The sequence below is a fragment of the Pseudorca crassidens genome, chromosome 15 (genome assembly GCF_039906515.1).
Source record: "Pseudorca crassidens isolate mPseCra1 chromosome 15, mPseCra1.hap1, whole genome shotgun sequence".
NCBI lineage: Eukaryota > Metazoa > Chordata > Mammalia > Artiodactyla > Delphinidae > Pseudorca > Pseudorca crassidens.
In genome coordinates, this window is record NC_090310.1 from 36,712,747 (window position 1) to 36,731,399 (window position 18,653).

Consider the following 18,653-nt stretch of genomic DNA (forward strand, 5'->3'; position numbering starts at 1 on the left):
ACAGGTGCCCGCCCTGGGGGAGGAAGAGTCTGGGGTGTGGGGGAGGAGGAGGAAGTCTGCACTGACATGAAACTCCCTGTTTCCCTGCCCAAGTCCCTGGAGCCGGCAGCCAGGCTGAAATCGCTGCAGGAGGTTGGTCCTAGGGCTCTGAGGCCTGGGGTCTCGAGGGTCGCCTGGTCGGCACCCACATACGGAGCGTGTGGGTCTCTCCTTAAACCTGGCTAAGGACCACTGGCCACGTGGGTCAAAGGTTCTCATACCATCTTACATGATGAAAAAGTCAAGACTCTTACACCAAGCATCACAAATGAGACCATGCAAAGCAATTTAAAGTGTATACAACAATCATTCCCCCTTTAGTTTTGCTGCTTTATACAACTGTGTGATCGACAGAAAATTGAATGGCATGTACCTGGCTGGAAAATTTCACCAGTTGACCAAAAAAAAAAAAAAAAAGAGAGAAGCTTCACCCTGAATGGCAGAGACTAAAGAAACTCATACAGAAAAGGTAGTTGGAGAAAACAAGGCCACTGCCAGAGGCTGGATGGCAGGGCCGCTGCACTCCTCAGAGGATGGAATGCAAAGGAGTTCAAATACAAGAGTGAAAGTTAAAAATTAAATAGAAGGACTGGAAAGCAAAATCAAGGAAATGTCAGAAAAATGGGGACTCGAAAGTCATTGAACATGAGAAAATTTTTACAAGTGAAGGACATGGTTTCCGGCCTGAAAAGGCCCCAAGTGCCCCCAGCAGAGCCAGGTACCACCGGGATGGAGACACGACCCTATACCTTCAAGCAAAGACCCCCTGTATGCACCTTGGAAAGATGCAGTCATTCGAGCACAAACACCAGACAACCATGGAAAAGGAGCCACAAACAGCCACACCTCCACTGCAGTGTGTTCCCACTCAGCCGTGGACAGATTTATAGAACAAAAGTGCAACAGTGGGGCTTCCCTGGTGGCGCAGTGGTTAAGAATCCGCCTGCCAGTGCAGGGGACAAGGTTCGAGCCCTGGTCCGGGAAGATCACACATGCCGCGGAGCAACTAAGCCCGCGAGCCACAACTACTGAGCCTGTGCTCTAGAGCTGCGAGCCACAACTACTGAGCCCACGTGCCACAACTACTGAAGCCTGCGTGCCTAGAGCCCGTGCTCCACAACAAGAGAAGCCACCACAATGAGAAGACCACACACCGCCATGAAGAGTAGCCCCTGCTCGCCACAACTAGAGAAAGCCTGCACACAGCAACAAAGACCCAAAGCAGGCAAAAATAAATAAATAAATAATAAATTTATTAAATAAAAAAAGTGCAACAGCTGCCTCGAGAGGAGGGGGCAGTGGGTAACTGCTGGGTCCTTGCCGTCTCTGGTCGGAAGTCAACAGGAAATAAAAAAACAGTTGACAGCAATGGAAGGAAGCACGCTTTAGGGAAGAGGGCAGCAGATGCCCTAAGGAACAACGGAAAGGGGACTTCCCTGGAGGTCCAGTGGTTAAGGCTCAGCGCTTCCACTGCAGGGGGCATAGGTTCAATCCCTGGTTGGGGAACTAAGGTCCTGCGTGCCGTTCTGCACAGCCAAAAAATTAAGAAAGGAAGCAAGGAAGGAAGGAAGGAAGAAAACAAAAAAAGAACCATGGCTGAGTGGTTATTTGGGGTGGGAGTTGGGGGTAAGGACGGGGCGAGGCTAGATCATCCCTAGGTACATAGAAGTTATAAGGAAATGGGATAAAAAGAGTCAGAAAAAAAAAAAAATCAGAGATCTCGAGTTTGAGAGAATTTTAGGGCCAAAAAGGCTCTAAAGGCGACTCAGATGACTCAGAAAAGTATGGGACTGGGAACCCCCGAGGGAGAGCAGGGAGCAGGGAAGGCTGGGCCGAGGCTGCTCTTAGCAAGATGAGCCGGAATATGCACGTTATTGTGGCCACGAGAGTCAAACATAAGCACTGTGGGGCCGACAAAGGTGGGAGGAGGGGGGCTGTGACCCTCGTCATAGAGCCCAGAGGGACGATGGTAGATGATCAGGCAGAACAGCTGGAGGAGAACAGAAGTCAATGACAGGAACGGGTCACCTTCAGCCCTTAAGCCACATCTGTAGGACGTGCTTATTACTGGGCACGGTGTCAGCCACCCACACTGGAAAAATGAGAAACCAGCTTGTGCAATTAGCTTTCTCTATGACTCCTATACATTCTTAAGAAAAAAGAAAGGATGAGAAGGAGGAAAGGGAGCCTGGGTTGATCAAGTGCTGCAGAGATTCTGGGCTGGTCTGAGCAGGAGAGTGAGGCCCACTGCCCAAGAGAAAGGGTGATGCCCCAAGTCACCTAATCGACTTGAGGATAAGGTGAGGTGGACCAGGAGGGGGTGTGGGGGTAGGGAGATGAGACAGGAGGGAGCTGTAACCTTCCAGAGGGTCCCCAGTAAGGACGGGGAGGATGCTTGCTGGAGGTCAAGAGGGAACGGGGTGGGCAGTCTGGGTCTTCTGACTGTCCCCCGAGGCCGCTCCCCGGTCTGGCCTACCAGAGCTCCCTCGCTGAGCCGTGCCAGGGCGTTTCTCTCGCTGCCGCAGGGCCTCCAAGCCCCCCAGGTCGGGCGGGTGGCAGTGGCCTCGCATCACTGTCACCCGCTTGCCTTGGGTGATGGCTCGGCTGCGGCAGCCCATGCGGGCCTGGTCCCGGCACGTCCAGTACACCTTCTCCCCGGCCGCCTTCTCCCGCCTGTAGAGGAAGGACTCGTACACCAGGAAGCTGCCCCCCAGAGGGGTCCTCAGGAACTCAGGGCCTCCTGGGGAGAAATGGGAGAGGGGGTCAGGGGAGGGAGGTTGGAAGCTGGGGTGTGAGCCGGAGCAGGGCCTGGGGCTGGGCCAGGCCTGGCATCGCCCCCCTCCCACCTCCTGGGACCTCGGGGAGCAAGACTGGAGTGCAGGCAGAGCGCCAGGCCAGCGGGTGTGGACTCACCCAGGTCCTCGTCCTGGTCCTCCTCGCCTTGCGGCTGGGCCAGGAGGTCCTGATCTTTGGCCTTTGACCGCTTTCTGGGCCGGGGCCTGGTGAGAGTCAGGGGGCCCGGCCCCCTGCGGTAGAACAGGCTGTCCACGCCTTGGAGCAGCTTGTCCACTTGGCCCCCGGGGCTGCCCGGCCTGGCCCGCAGCAACTCCATGGCCTTTTCCTGCTGCCGCCGGGCCTCCAGACCCTCCACGTCAGGCGGGTGGCAGTGGCCACGCATGACAGTCACCCGCTGGCCCTGTGTGATGGCCCGGCTGCGGCAGCCATGCAGCGTGTGGTCCCGGCACGTCCAGTACACCTTGTCCCCCACAGCCTTCTCCCGCTTGTAGAGGAAGGACTCGTGCACCAGGAAGCTGCCCCCGTAGCAGGTTCTCAGGAACTCCAGGGGCGGGGGCCCTCCTGGAGGAGGAAGTGGAGAGGGGGCTGGGCAGGTGCAGGCTGGCAGAGCTCTGCTCCTTTAGTTTACCGTGCAGGTCAGGGCCCTGCATGCATCCCCACTGATTGCCCACCCAGTGCCCCAAGGAGGCTGTGTGGCTCCTCTCCTGGTGGCCGGTGAGGAGGCCACGGCTCTGGGTGGTCAAGCACCACGTCCCAGGTCACACACTGGAGAGGGCCAAGCTGCCTCCGATGCCACACCCTGCCTGCTCAGTCACTCCCGGCCATACTTTTTCTTAGGGTTTGTTTGAAAATTGTATCTAATTATCGAATAACACATGCACACGCCATAAAATGAAATGGGACCAAAAGATACACAGTGAAAGACAAGTCCTTCTCACCCAGCCCCCGGCACCCAGCACAGCAGCCGCCTTAAATCCCTAAATCCTTCAATCCTCTCCAGGTCTGGAGGCACCCAGCCTATGGGACCAAGCCCACCTCCCAGTTACTGGTAATAAAAACTGCCACAAAGAACAAAACAAAACCCAACAAAGAAAGAATAAGAACCTCTGCAAAGACTCCATCTACCAGTTACTCAGTGACAACACACACTGGACCAGGGCTGGCACTGCAGCACCAGATCCCCTAATGGCGAGGCTATCACACATCTTAGGAGCGACCTCCTGACCTGCAGTGCTTCAACAAGGCTGCCCAGCTACATGAGGCAGAGCTGGATCTTGAACCTGGGGCACAAGGCTCAAGCCTCCCACCAGGCCGATCTTCCCAAACTTCAAAGGTTACCAGAATCACGTGGGGTCCATAAACCTCAGGTTTTTGCATCAGGAAGCTCCAGAAGGACCTAGGCTGCCTGGCTCACGAGCATTAGTTCTACCCCTTGGGCTTAATGATTACTTGGACACATTTATATTTTAAAAATCGTTTTGACTATGAGCACATTATGAAGCCACGTGGGACCCACATTTATCTTTGGGCAGAGGAAAGGGCTGTGGTTCCCACCTGCCTGAGAGTAGAGCCGGGGTGGGGGGGCACTCACCGGTCCCCAGCGTCGGGCGTTTCTTGGGAGGCAAGCTCAGCAGCGACAGGGCTCGGAGCCCCTCATCCTCCTCGGGAGCTGGCTTGCTCAGCACTGGCCCCGGGGCCGGCTCCGGCTCCTCGGGGCACAGCCACGGGCCCACCCCCTCCAGGGGCTCCTCCACTCGGCCGCCGGGGCCCTGGGGATCCCCCAAGCCTTCGGGCAGGGCTGGGCTGGGCAGCTTCTGTCTCTGGCGCCGGGCCTCCAGGCCCTCCTCATCGGGCGGGTGGCAGTGGCCCCGCATCACCGTGGCCCTTAGGCCACGGGTGATGGCCCGGCCCCGGCAGCCCAGCTCGGTGTGCTCGCGGCACTTCCAGTATACCTTGTCCCCCACAGCCTTCTCCTGCTTGTACAGGAAGGACTCCAGCACCAGCAGGCGGCCCCCAAATGGGGTCCTCAGGAACTCCAGGGGCTGGGGGGCTGCTGAAGGCAAGGGGAGGGCCAGGTCAGCTGACACAGAGCAAGGCTTGAGCCAGGGGCACAGATGGGAACACAGGGATTGGGGTGCCCTTGGATGACGTCCTGCGATCATCACACCAGCCTGGGTCAAGGTCCAGGAGGCCCTGCTCAGAGCAGGGAAGAGATGGCTAAGGTCACCTCACTGGAAAGGGGAGTACGCGAAGCCCAAGTCTGAGCATGCAGGGCCACAAAAGTGGCCAGACAGGGGCAGCTGGCCCGGAACTCACCTGTGTCTGGCTTGCTGTGTTTCAGTTCCTGGGCCTGGGGGCTTGGTTGGACTGCCCCCTGCTGTTCCTCTACTGGCAGGATCTGGGGGGTCCCAGCCAGGGTGTCAGGGCCAGACATCTCCAAGGACAGGACACAGTGCACTGCTTTGGGCTGGGAGTCCACTCCATTCCCATTCTCAGTGGAGGCTGTCAGTAGGACCAGTTCGGAGAACTCCGTGGGCTTCGTGGGGGCTGCAGGGACGACATCTGTGCCCGGCTCAGGGGACTCAGGGGAGGGCTCCTGGCCGGCCTTCACGCTCTCGCCCTCCTGCTCACTGGGCTCGGGCAGGGGCATTCTGGGACCGATGGCCTGGCCCCCAGGCCACGCTCAGGCCCCAGCAGATGGATTTCTCCTCCACCTCCCTGGAAGGAACCCAGCAGTTCAAGGGCTCCGTCCTAAGGCAGGAGGCAAAATCCCATCAGTGGAGGTGCCCTTGGACCTGGGTTCAGGAAGAATCTGGGCTGGAGGTTGGGGCAGATGGGGCTGCCTCAGTGCCCCCAGGAAAGGACCTGAATGGAGCCAGAGAACCCTGGGCTGGTGCTTCTGCTCTCTTGGTAGCCTTGGGTCCGTCACCTCTCCCAGCCAAACCTCACTTTCCCATCTACAAAATGTGCCCAAAACAGGGCTCTCAAGGGGCTACTGGGGTGACCAAGGTGCTGACAGCTGTGAGTTACTAGGAATCCAGGCCCACAGGTGCTGAGCACATGGTGAAGTGCTTCCACAGGTGTTTCCATTTAACCTTCAGCTCCATGATATGAAAGTTGATCTTTCTCATTGACCCAGGTTACAGATGAGGACACTGAGGCATGCAGCCATGAAGGCAGAGCTGGGAGTCCAGTCAAGGTGGGTCCAGAGCCCGCCCGTACAGCACCTGGGGTACCTCATCCAGGATAACAGGAACCGGTCTTCCTGAGCACCAGGCGTTGGGGAAAAGCACTTTGGGGACATGAGTTCAGGTCACCAACCCTCCCAGAATGCCTAGTGCCCTTCACCCTGACACTGTGTCACTGGGAGCATGGGCTGGGCCCCTGCTGGCACTCTGCAGACCCCAAAGGAGGAGCCTGGCCCTGGGAGGAGGGACTCTCTGGATTCACAACTAGATCCATCCCCCATCCCAGGCAAGAGGCCCCAGGGCACGAAGTGCTAGGGGACACCAGGGCCCCACGAGGGCAGCGACCTTGTGTCTGAGCTGGTGCTGGCTCTGCCTCAGCTGAGTGGGGACAGGGCTGTGGAGGTGTCCAGAGAATCCGTGGTCACTGAGGGCTCCTTGGCTTCTGGTCTGGAGAAGCAGAAAGGATGGATGACAGGCAGGGCTGGCCTGGAGACCGGGACCCTGGGGCATCAGTGTGGGGGCATAAGTGGCCGTTTTGTCTTCCTGGGGGACTGGGTGGTGGGTGCATGTCAGGGTCTTTCCCATCTATCAGTACTAGCCCAGAAACAGGATGCGGCCTCCCAGCACGTTTCAGCTTCCCCACCTGTGAGCTGTCATCCCCATCCCAAGCTCTACGGTTCTAATACCTGGGTCCCCCATTCCTGCTCCGCCATTTCCTGGTCTGGGGCCCACATTCAGTTCCCCAAGGCCTGTCAGCCCAAGCGCGGGGCTCCTGGGTCCCCGTGGAGACGGAGCCAAGGCCGAAGGTGCAGGGGGCGCCGTGTCCCCTACAACCTCTCCCAAACCGCCTGCACGCCCAGCCCCGGGCAGCACCAAAGCCCTGTCCTGAGGGGCGAGACTCTAGGAAATCCGGATAACAGGTAACGGGACACAGGACTGGGAGTACCCGGCCACGTCTGTCCTCCAGCGTCATCCTCCTCCGGCCCCCGGACAAGCCAACCCCTGCTCCTCCTGTGCAGTCCTCCCCGCTCTGCCCATCCCGCCCCACAGGGCGATGTAGTGGTACTGGGGACTTGTGGGTACATGGGGACCGGCCGCAGCAAGACAGCGCCGGCGCCTCCGCGTGCAGAGCCGCTCGGGCGGGAAAGGGTTACGCGGGAAGCCACGCCCCCCGCCCCCGCTCGCTGATTGGTCTCTGCCCACGTCCCTCCGCCGGCAGCCCGCCTCCGGGGCTTGCGCGCTCCGGGTTGCCGGGCGAATGAACTTGGTCTCCACCGGGCGTCCTCTCCTCAACGGGGCGAGAGGGCGCAGAGAAACTGGCCCTCCCTTCCACAGGCCTTTCAGACAACTCAAGCCCCCAAACCGTTGCGGTCACTGTCCACCCAGCATGCATGTTCCTACAGGACCATGCGGTTGGTCCCCGCCGTGCAGAGGGACAGGAGTTGAGGCTGCAGGGACCCCGACACACCAATGGCCTCAGTCTCAAGCGATCAGATGCCGAAGCCCGGCCTCCTTCAGGCCACTGGGGGTTGGCATGACAGAGAACACCCACATTCCCGTGAAACTGTACCCAGAGTCATGTGTACCCTGAGTCAGTGTAATTCTCTCAACTAAAATCTCTGTACCTCAAAGGATATGGAACAAGTTCCAGCGCAACAAAAGACCTTGAACTGTGGCTGACTACAGACTGTGGATAGGCTTGGCTCCTTGCCAGTGGGCTTGAATTTCGATTCGATTGATGGTTCCCATTCTCAACCATTAAAGGGCCTTAAAGTGTAGACTGTTTAATGACCACAGATCCTCCCATAAGGTATGCAGGCCCCTTTGCCATGTGGTCTTGAATCTGGACTGGTCTCCAGCCCACATTGGTCACTTGCCGTAGCCAATAGAGAGTGGCAGAAGCTCGCTGTGGGGGTTTGGACGCCCTCACCCTCATGGACAGGGGCCCTGAGACTGCCAGAGAAGGAAGCTGTATGAAGGGCCACATGCAAGGGATGGAGGCACTGCCAGGCATGGAGGGAGGCCATTTCCAGTGTCCAGTCCAGCAGACCCTCTAGCTCTGTGTAGCCACAAGAAGGAGCCTGGGGAAACAAGCCCAGGCACCCCATGGAACCCTGATCAATAATAAACTACTGTTATTTTAAGCCAATAAGATCAGGGCTCATTTGTTATGCAGCAGTAACTGATATTCTTGGCAAGTGACTGAACCTAGTCAGTTTTGGCTTTTTGACAGATGAATTAATACTAATGGTTGTGAAATATCCAATATCAAAGTGCTTTTGAACGCTTGAACTCTAGGGGCCATGCTACACAAATTTTAAATCCCTCAGATTATCACATTTAAAGGGCTGGTAACCCAGTGAAAGGAATAAAAATATTAAGTATAAAGGATAGCAAATGAGAATTACTTATTTAAAAAGTCTGTAACATGAAATAAGCCAGACATAAAAGGACAAATGCTGTATGATTCCACGTATATGTTGTACCTAGAGTAGTCAAATTCATAGAAACAGAAAGTCAAATGGTAGTTGCCAGGGGCTGGGGGGAGTGGAAATGGGGAGTTAGTGTTTAGTGGGGAGCGTTTCAGTTTGGGAAGATGAAAAAGATCTGGAGATGGATGGTGGTGATGGTTGCACAACAGTGCAAATGTATTTAATGCCACTGAACTGTACACTTAAAAATGATTAAAGTGGGGGTTGGGATGAATTGGGGGATTGGGATTGACATATATACACTATTGATACTATGTATAAAATAGATAACTAATGAGCACCTACTGTATAGCTCAGGGAACTCTACTCAGTGCTCTGTGGTGACCTAAATGGAAAGGAAATCCAAAGAAGAGGGGATATATGTATACGTATAGTTGATTCACTTTGCTGTACAGTAGAAACTAACACAATATTGTAAAGGAACTATACTCCAAAATTTTTTTTAAAAAATGATCAAACTAGTACATTTTTGTAAGGTATATTTTAACAGACACGCAAAAAAACAAAAACAAAAAAACCCAAAAAAACCCAACTATAACAAATCATACATAGTAATGCTCCACCTACCATACTGGTGAATGAGGTTCTCCATACAATGCAGATTTCTGATTAACTAAAGTTATCCCTCCATGATTCTGAATTTTACAATTTCTCTCTCTTTCACAATTTATCCACTGAGGATGGATGCTGCCTAAGCTCTAATGACTCATCATCACTGCCTGGATAAAGACAGCATACAATTTTTATCCTGATTTGGTAAATGAAGTGTCCCGTCCAGTTCCCTTGGCACTCCACCCCCCGGGGGCCCTTTCTCCATCATTCATATCCTGCTCTCTCTGGTCTCCAAACCTCTCTGCCTCCTCTGGGTCTTTGCATTTAGAGTTCTCAGGTCCTAATCTTCTTAGGTCTCCTATATCCTAAAACAAAACCTCACAAGACTCTCTCCTTCCCTCAACAGTTAGACTTTGCAGGAACAGTCCATACCCCTTCCTTCTCACCCAGGCCGCCTGGCAGCTGCCCCCCAACTCTGCAGACACCACTCTCCTGTTGGGCCACCGTGCAGGATCAGCACCTGCTGGGTCAATCCATAATCCGTGTTTCCCTCTGAAATACCTGCTCTGGCCTGTATGTGGTCTATCCATGCAGTGGAATTTATTCAGCCATAAAAATGAATGAAGTTCTGATACATGTTACCATGTGGATGAACCTTGAAGACAGTGCGGCTCGGTTAAAGGTGCCAGACACTAAAGTCAGCATGTGGTATAATTCCATTTAAGTGAGATGTCCAGTAGAGGCAAATCCATAGGGACAGAAAGTAGATTAGTGGTTGTCAGGGGCTGGAGGGGAGGGAGGAGGAGATTAGGGAGTGATACTAAGGCGTGTGGAGTTTCTTCTTGGGGTAATGAAAATGTTATAAAATTGGCTGTGAATACAATAAAACATTGAATTATACACTTTAGTTGGGGGAATTGTATGCTATGTGAATCATATCTTAATAAGGTTGTTTAAAAAAAACCTTATAAGGGCTTCCCTGGTGGCGCAGTGGTTGAGAGTCCGCCTGCCGATGCAGGGGACACGGGTTCGTGCCCTGGTCCGGGAAGATCCCACATGTCGCGGAGCGGCTGGGCCCGTGAGCCATGGCCGCTGAGCCTGCGCGTCCAGAGCCTGTGCTCCGCAACAGGAGAGGCCACAGCAGTGAGAGGCCCGCGTACCGCAAAAAAAAACCCCAAAAAACCTTATAGGGAATCCCCCGGTGGTCCAGTGGTTAAAAGACTTGGTGCTTTCACTGCCAGGGTCCAGGCTCAATCCCTGATCAGGGAACTAAGATCTCAAACAAACAAACAAACAAAAAATCCTCATAGGTATGACTCATGTCCCCAGGGTCACTTGGATAAAAAACAGTTTTCTCCATCAGAAACAGGCTTCTCACTCCTGGGCCTGGTTTCCTCACCAAAGGAGAGGGGTGGCATGGACTATATACTGAGATATTTTGTAAGTTGCTAAGATCATATTGTAAAAACTACATAGAAAACATTTTAAAATGTTGAGAACTGACACTCATAAATCACCCACGAGCCTGCCACTCAAATGCACAGCTGTTTCCATTCTTGTATTAGTGCCTTTAATATACACGTAATTTTCTGTTGCACACACATGTGTTCAACATGTTTGCTATTTTATTCCTCTTTAGAGTGGGAAGCCCGCACCTGCAGACCAGATGGAGCCCTTGTGAAGGACCAAAGCATTACCTAACGCAGGCCCCTAACATGAACACAAATCTAAATCCTCAGTAATACCAAAAGATGACCACAAGATGGCAATCTTGCTCCTTGAAATGCACGTAAAGCATCCTTGGTAGAATTAGATGTATCACAACGTTTAAAAACTAGAATTTGGGAGTTTTTCCATATCAGACAAATAATTCAGGAAGACTTCTGAAAACGTTTGTATTTACAAAATATATTACGTAGAAAGCAAAATCCAGTTAACATATCGGCGAAGACTATGTTTTCTAAGCTAAGGTTTAAAAAAAAAAAACCAAAATATTCCTTAGACCATGACACTGCCTCTAGACCTCAATCCACTTCATTTCTTCTGTCTCAACTCAAGTCTCAAGTCTGGTCACATTTGTTGTTTATCGACTAACTTTATTGTATGTATTTGTGACTTTAAAAAAACCTTAAATAACTGGGAGGAAATATCTCAAAATGTTAAAACTAGTAAGGAAAGCAATTAATTTTTTCCCTTAAATTTCTTTTGTTTTCTCAAAATTGTTTACAAGGTGCATGAACACTTTACAGTGGGAAAATAGTAAACACTTTAAAGATAAGCTGCATCTCCTTGCTTGGTAATTTTTTTCTTTAACTCCATAACTCTCAGGAAAAGTAGGGATTCCAGTCCTATGCAAGATGTGTCATACAGGAAAATAAAGAGTAATATAGACAGGGGACTTCCCTGATGGTCCAATGGTTAAGACTCCACCCTTCCGATGCAGGGGGGCATGGGTTTGATCCCTGGTAAGGGAACTCAGATCCCACATGCTGCACAGTGCAGCCAAAAAATAAAATAAAATAATAAAATAAAATCCAGGGCTTCCCTGGTGGCACAGTGATTGGGGGTCCGCCTGCCGATGCAGGGGACACGGGTTCATGCCCCGGTCCGGGAAGATCCCACGTTCTGCGGAGCGGCTGGGCCCGTGAGCCATGGCCGCTGAGCCTGCGCGTCCAGAGCCTGTGCTCCGCAACAGGAGAGGCCACAGCAGTGAGAGGTCCGTGTACCACCAAAAAAAATTAAAATAAAATAAAATCCAAAGAAATTAAAAAAAAAAAGAGTAATATAGATAATGGGACAGAAAAACAAGTGAAAATCAAGTACCTTGCAGTCTGTGTTGTGGGCCTTGCATGGCCTCAAAGACCTTTCCCCCAAGATATTTATTAACCACAAAGGGAAAGATAATGACTTGACAGGGGAGAAATCTCGCATACACAGCCTTAAGTGCTCAAGGTCAACTTCACCAGTAATAAAACACATCAACACCATGACCTCCTTGATAAGATGCACCAAGGAGGGCACAGCATCACCTCTGTGATATTCCTGCCCAGAACGCACACCCCCATGTGGCACCCCCAAGCCACATGGAGGGACATTCTACAAAACTGACCAGGACACTACGAAAGTGTCAAGGTCATCTTGGACAAGGAAAGGCTGAGGGCCTGTCACAGACTGGAGGAGACTAAGGAGACACAAGGACAAAATGCAACATGGGATTTCAGAAAAGAAAAAGGACATTAGGGGAAAAGCTGGTGAAATTTGCATACGGTCAATAGTTTAGGTTAATGGTTTTGTACCAACGTGGATTTCCCAGATTTGCTCACTGCACAATGTTAGGTAAGATGCTGACATTCAGGGAGACTGGGTGATGAGTATAGGAAAATTCTTTGTACTTTTTTTTGCAATTTTTAAAAAAGTCTAAAATTAACTCAAAATAAAAGGATTTTGAAAACCCAAGTTTCAAACTTACAGACACAATGGAAGTTGACAGAGAAAATAAATGACCCATAGGCCTCCTGGGTAGAAGGGTGGGGGAGGAGAGGAGGGGACACAAAAGGGATACTCTCTGACCCAGAGCCATGTGGTTGGTCCTCAAGCTGGCACCTGAGCCAGGAACAAAAATCCTATAACATCACGTGTACCTCAAGTATGGGGACCCAACAATCTCCCTTCACCATCATCCCCGCTCTGTTTCTGGGGAAACTGAGGCTCGGGCCTGAAGCGAGTGGCCCAGGACCATACGGGTAGTGAGAGTCAGGCCTTCAGAGCTGCATTGATCAGCCCTACAAACCAGCTATGTTATGGCTTAGCACTGTGGCTTCCAGCTGATCTGGCCAACCGGAGGCACCATGGGAGACTGGAGGGTGTCCCTGAAGCGACCTGCCTGGGGTGGCTGCTCCAGCTCTGCTGGGTCCCGCCTGCCACCCTGGCTGCTCTGCCGGGCCTCGCTGTGGGGGTGGCATCCCACCACTGCTAATCCCTGGGTCGCTCACCATTTCCCATGTGGCTTCTCAGCTCTTCCACCACCAGGGAGAGCAATGAAATTCCCAGTGAAACCTTACGGTAGTTTCTGTTTTCCCAGATGGTTTCTGATCACACATGCTTCAAGAGTCCGAAGGACTGTGATCACACATTTCATGTTCACCAAATACCAATGAGGTGCCTGGCACTAGGCGAGGGCTTTGCATGCTTTATTCCATTTTATCTCCCAAATACCCTCATCCATTAGGCCTGCTGTTGTTTCATTCACAGAGGAGGAAACTAAGGCTCACTCTTAGATTCCTGTGACCGAGAGCCAGGCCACTAAAGGACAGAGTCAGCATTCAAAACTCCTGTGTCTGTTTTCAGGGCCTAAACTCTTAATATAAGTTAAAATGGTTCTTTTCAATTTGAGGATTCCAACCCATAGGAATCAACGCAGTAGGTTAAGACTGGTGGTTCTTAGTCATGGTGATCTGCCCACCAGGTGACATCTGGCCAGGTCAGGAGACATTTTTGGTTGTCATAACTAGGGGGTGGGGCAGGCTACTGGCATCTGGTAGGTGGGAGCCAAGGATGCTGCTCAACATCCCACAGTGCCCAGGGCAGCCCCCCACCCCCACTCTCCCCAGGAAGGATTTGGTCTAAAATAGCATCAGGGTCAAGGTTGAGAAACCTCCTTAAAAGCAGCGCTTGAAAAATAAAACAGAACAGAAAGAGTGCACCCATATACTGAGGTTAAGTACAGTTTTCATGAAGCTTTTATTTCAATTATTTGTATACGTAATTCTGGTCTCCATAAGAATTACTCGGGGCACTTGGTAAAAATGCAGATGCTTAGAGCACAGGATTCCTGGAGCCCCTCCCTGTTACCTCCCCACCAATCAACCAGAAGAAAATCACATACCCTGCAGCCTCACCCCAAATTTTGCCTATAAAAACTTTTCCCTGAAAATCATCAGAAGTTTGGGGGTTTTGAGCACAAGCCACCCATTCTCCTTGCTTGGCCCTGCAATAACCCTTTCTCTGATATTAAAAAAAAAAAATCAGATGCCTGGATTTCCCATCCAAAATTCTGATGGTGAGTCTGGAGCAAAATTCAAGAATCTGGATTTTTAACAAGTACCCCCTGAGACCCTGGTTCTGGTGGATCATGGACTTGGCTTTGAGAAACACTGGAATAGATGCCCTTGAGGTTAGGTGGCCAGAGGCTAAGTGACCAACTTAATAAGGATTTGAGGTTTTCTTTATGCAGGGCAACACATGAAGTGTTTCACATACATTACCTCGTTTAACCTGTCACATTGTACAGGTTCCCTCATTAATGCATTAAACAGAATCATTAACATTTGTTTATTTTATATCGGTGGGAGAGTCATGATTGCATCTTTTTAAATGATCCTTTAATAACAATTTAACAAGTTTCAGACACCTTAAGATATTTTGGGGACCTCAAGAAGAGTGGAATTTGTCCAAATTTTAAGTAGTACAGGTGAAATCTGGGGGAGAAAGCTCATTGGGCATGGCTTTAGTACCTTGGGATAACAAATACCAGACTTTTAGAAATCCAATCTGAGGTTCCTCACAGAGACTTCCAGCAAAACAAACTCAAGATGGCCTACGAGGTGAATTAGCATGCCTGCCGCACCTATGTAAATAATCAGGCCCAATCTTACTGGACCAACCTTATTTCATGCAAAAAATATCTTTCATTGAGATTTTGAGGCCATAGGGAAAATTTGTGCTTCAATGGAGAACTGGGTTTTGTCTAGAACACAGCCTTTCAGGTTATACGATTCTAGCCTGTTGCTGCCTTTGAGCTACTTCTGCAGCTCTGCACAGATAACGGAACAAGGTAAAATAATTCTATTCTGTAGACACGTTCTCTCTTTCTTGCCATGTAAATAAATACAGATAAGTAAGTAACTTCTCTGGTTTTGCCTCCATTTGCACATTCATGTCAATATTCCTAATCTACAGTCTTCCAGAATCTTTTTTGGAGTCTCCTGCAAACTGGTTGTAAGATCTTACTGCTTCCTTGATTGATGAGTTAAGTAAAAGCTTACACACGTGTTCATTTAGTATCTGTATGAAAGAGTTTTATTTTCTTTGTTTTGGTCTAAGCCTCTGCTTTTCAAATCTCCCTGGTCATTGCTCTTATAATCTTTGGGTTCCAGGCAGCAATTTCAAAAATTACATAGGAAATAACCAATCTGCATTGTGTGTAACAGAAATGAGCATTATTTTATGAAACTTCTATTTGCAATAAATTTATATATTTGTTCTAGGTGGATTTAAATGTATTTTTTAATTTTTGGATGATCATTGTTTTGAGGTAAATACTTGGGCCCTAATGTGTTTTTTCATAATATTCCATTTTTACTCAGTAAAGATTTATTGAGTTGGCTAGAATATTTTTAAGTCAGGCAGATGTAAATGGAAAGTAGGAGAGCCTCACAGTTTACAGTTGGTCATTCTCTTATGCTGTTTCCCCTCCCCCAAAATTGAGGTACAGAGCAATCTGAGTGCAATACTCAGACTGCCTGCTCAAATAAACCCAACACCCAAGACACACACAATATTACAAATTGTTAGGTGCCTCTCAGACACCAGTGGGTCCAAGCCCTAAGATCCTGAAAGGCAGAGCCTCGCTCAGCAGCTGATGGCGGATCAACAGAATTACCTTCATACACAAGAGTGAGAACCAACATCACTGTCCGCCAACACCCGTCGTTAGCGCTGACTTGCTGGGTGGGAGACCTGGGGCAAATCCCATCACTTCTCTGGGCTGATTTCATCTGTGAAACAGGAAAAGTGGCAAATGAGATACTGTATGTGAAATTCTTCCATAAACTGTGAATCATCATGTAAGAACAAGGAGTACTTTGTCCAGGCCCAGCAGAGGTTCTGAATAGTGGAACGGGGAGGAGCGAATATCCTGATGTTTGAAAAAGCTCCTGGATGATTCCAAAAGCTGCCCCGCCCCCCACCCCCAGCAAGCTATGAAAATTAGAGGTGCACACTGATTGGCTCATGGACCCTCCTACCATTATGTGCAAAGTCTCTGAGTGTGCATACAGGCATTAGTCCTGGGAGAGGTGAAGGTGGCAGTGATCTCCCTAAAGATTAAGAATTCTATTCCAGGGACTTTCCTGGTGGCGCAGTGGTTAGGAATCTGCCTGCCAGTGCAGGGGACAGGGTTTGAGCCCTGGTCCAGGAAGATCCCACATGCCGCGGAGCAACTAAGCCCGTGCGCCACAACTACTGAGCCTGAGCTCTAGAGCCCGCAAGCCACAACTACTGAACCCGCGTGCCTAGAGCCAGTGCTCCAAAACAAGAGAAGCCACTGCAATGAAAAGCCCGCGCACCGCAACAAAGAGTAGCCCCCGCTCACCACAACTAGAGAAAGCCCGCCCGCAGCAATGAAGACCGAAGGCAGACAAAAATAAATAAATAAAATAAAATAAAATAATAATTCTATTCCAAAGCAGGGCTTCTCAACCTTGGCACCACTGACATTTTGCACCAGATAATTCTTTGTTGTGGGGGGTTGTCCTGTGAAATGAAGGATGTTTAGCAGCATCCCTGGCCTCTGCCTGCGAGATGCCAGTAGCAGCCACCAAATCCTGACAACCAACATTGCTGCATGTCGCTTGAGAACCACTGCTCCAAAGCAACTTAGAGGCAGAGGACACAGAAAGGAAGATTCCAGCTAATAATACTCCCAGCCCCAGATCCCCCAACGCCCTAGAGCACAATCATGGCTATTTCCATGCCTCCCATATCAGGCCTAATTCGTCCTCACATCTCTGGGCACCTGGTCACACCATCTTCCACGCCTTCCCACCCCACATTACCTCAAGGCTTTGATACCCACCACCTCCTAAATGGCTTTTCTGCCCGGCATCCAGCTGTTCCGATTCTCCCTACGCAGTGCTGAGTTCCTAAAGCTGAAACATTTCCCTCTCCGATAAAAGTAGTGTCCGTCTCCATTATAAACGCTCTATAATCTAGCCTCCACATACGAACTCTTCCCCGAGTCCGACTAGGAGCTTTTGGGAAGAGGAACAAGGTAAACCTGCCTGAATCGCACCAAGTCCTGGAGATGATTTTGGCCCCGAAAAGCATTAATGTCAAAATAATAAAAATATACCCTTTCTTTGGAATTTAAGTTTACACATGATTATCTGTTATTGGACCTCTGCATCCTCCAAAGGTAAGGGGTAACGGAAGTAAAAGACTGGTCGTTAAAGCAAGGGCTTCAAACTGTGGTCAGACTCTTTAGGTCCTGAAATCAGTTTAATGGGTTAGCAACAGACTTTTGGAATGGAAAGAACAGAACAAAATAGAATAGAATAGGACAGGACAGGACAGGATAGGATAGGTTGGAATTAGAACCCACGTAGAGTAGATCTGGCTGCGTCATGTGAGATTGGGGTAAAAATCTCCCTTTAAACTTATCGCTCAGTAATCTGCATCTACAGGCGTGTAAATATATTTCTCACTGTAGGTTGAGTCAAAAAAGTTTGAAAGCCCCAACAGGTAATCTAGGTATGCAGGAGTGGAAGTAGGTGTAACGACAGCAAAAAGTGCAAGGTCACTGGGACCTCCAGAGGCACAAAGACTGGATGGGGCTGGGGTGAATGCCAGGGCGGGGGCAGTACTGGGTGGGGCGGACACGGTAAAGGAAAGGCAAACCCATGTGGGGCTCCCTGACTTGGGATGTGAGGGCTCAGTCCCGGGGTCGGGTGGGTGGAGGGGGGTGAGGAGGAACGAGGAGAAGGGAGGCTGCGAATTGCAGGTGAAGGACAAGGAGGCGGCCTGAGCGCCGAGATGCAGAGTCCGGGGACACCCCCCTCCGCAGCATCAGCAGTCCTGGGGACCCCCGGGAGAGCCCGGCTGGGGGCGCGGCCACGCCGAGTGACCCGAGACCCTCCCTGACCCGCTGGGGCCCGTCCTCACCGGGCACCGGCCGGGCGGCGACGGCAGCGGGGCCCTCCCTCTCCGGAGACCGAGCCGCGGCGGGTCCTCTGGCCTCGGGCCGCCGCAGCCACAGGCGCCGACCTCGCGGCCCAGGCCCCTCCGGCCACCGCAACCCGGGTGCCCACTCCCCGCCCCCACCTGCCCTCTCGGGAGCGAGCTCCGTGCCGCGCGCGCTGCCCCGCTGGCCGTAGGGAGCGCGCACCGCCCCGCGGGGGAGCCGGCCTCTAGGAGCGCACTAGAGGGTTCCTAGCAAGCATGCGCAGCGGGGCCTCGGGGAGCCCATTCTTTGGGCAAACCCCACTTCTCCGGGTCTTCCGTGCGCGGTGCCTAGCTGGCGGCCGGACCAATCGGCGCTGGGAGGCGGGGCCAGGGCTGGAGAAAGAGGCGGGGCAAGCCCAGGATTGGGCTGCGGCAGCCGGGGACCGAGCTTTGATCTGACCTGAGGCTTGGACGGCGGGGGTGGGGGTGTCGCCTCCGGGGCGGTGGACCCTCAGAGAAGAAGAGATTTGGGGGGCTTGAGAACCCCAGACCTGATCCAGGATTTGCGTCTGAGCTCACTGAGCGGAAGCGGTCTTTTTTTTTTTTTTTTATGGTACGCGGGCCTCTCACTGTTGTGGCCTCTCCC

At 51.5% G+C, this 18,653-nt stretch overlaps 1 protein-coding gene across 10 annotated transcripts in view; it reads right to left on the reverse strand.

The window, feature by feature from the left end:
• FLYWCH1 (FLYWCH-type zinc finger 1) overlaps positions 1 to 18,264 on the reverse strand; it is a 29,821-nt gene extending 11,557 nt beyond the window's left edge. Inside the window, exons 1-7 of one of the 10 annotated variants that reach the window (XM_067706896.1) lie at positions 18,008 to 18,264; positions 15,729 to 15,843; positions 6,369 to 6,470; positions 5,152 to 5,586; positions 4,427 to 4,885; positions 2,953 to 3,396; positions 2,516 to 2,779 (exon numbers count right to left, since the gene is read on the reverse strand). In XM_067706896.1, the coding sequence (XP_067562997.1) occupies positions 2,516 to 2,779; positions 2,953 to 3,396; positions 4,427 to 4,885; positions 5,152 to 5,485 (1,501 nt within the window). In that variant the 5' untranslated portion in view covers positions 5,486 to 5,586; positions 6,369 to 6,470; positions 15,729 to 15,843; positions 18,008 to 18,264. The other 9 variants (XM_067706892.1, XM_067706898.1, XM_067706897.1 and 6 more) reach the window with 9 other exon arrangements.
• Between the last annotated feature and the right edge of the window lie 389 nt (positions 18,265 to 18,653).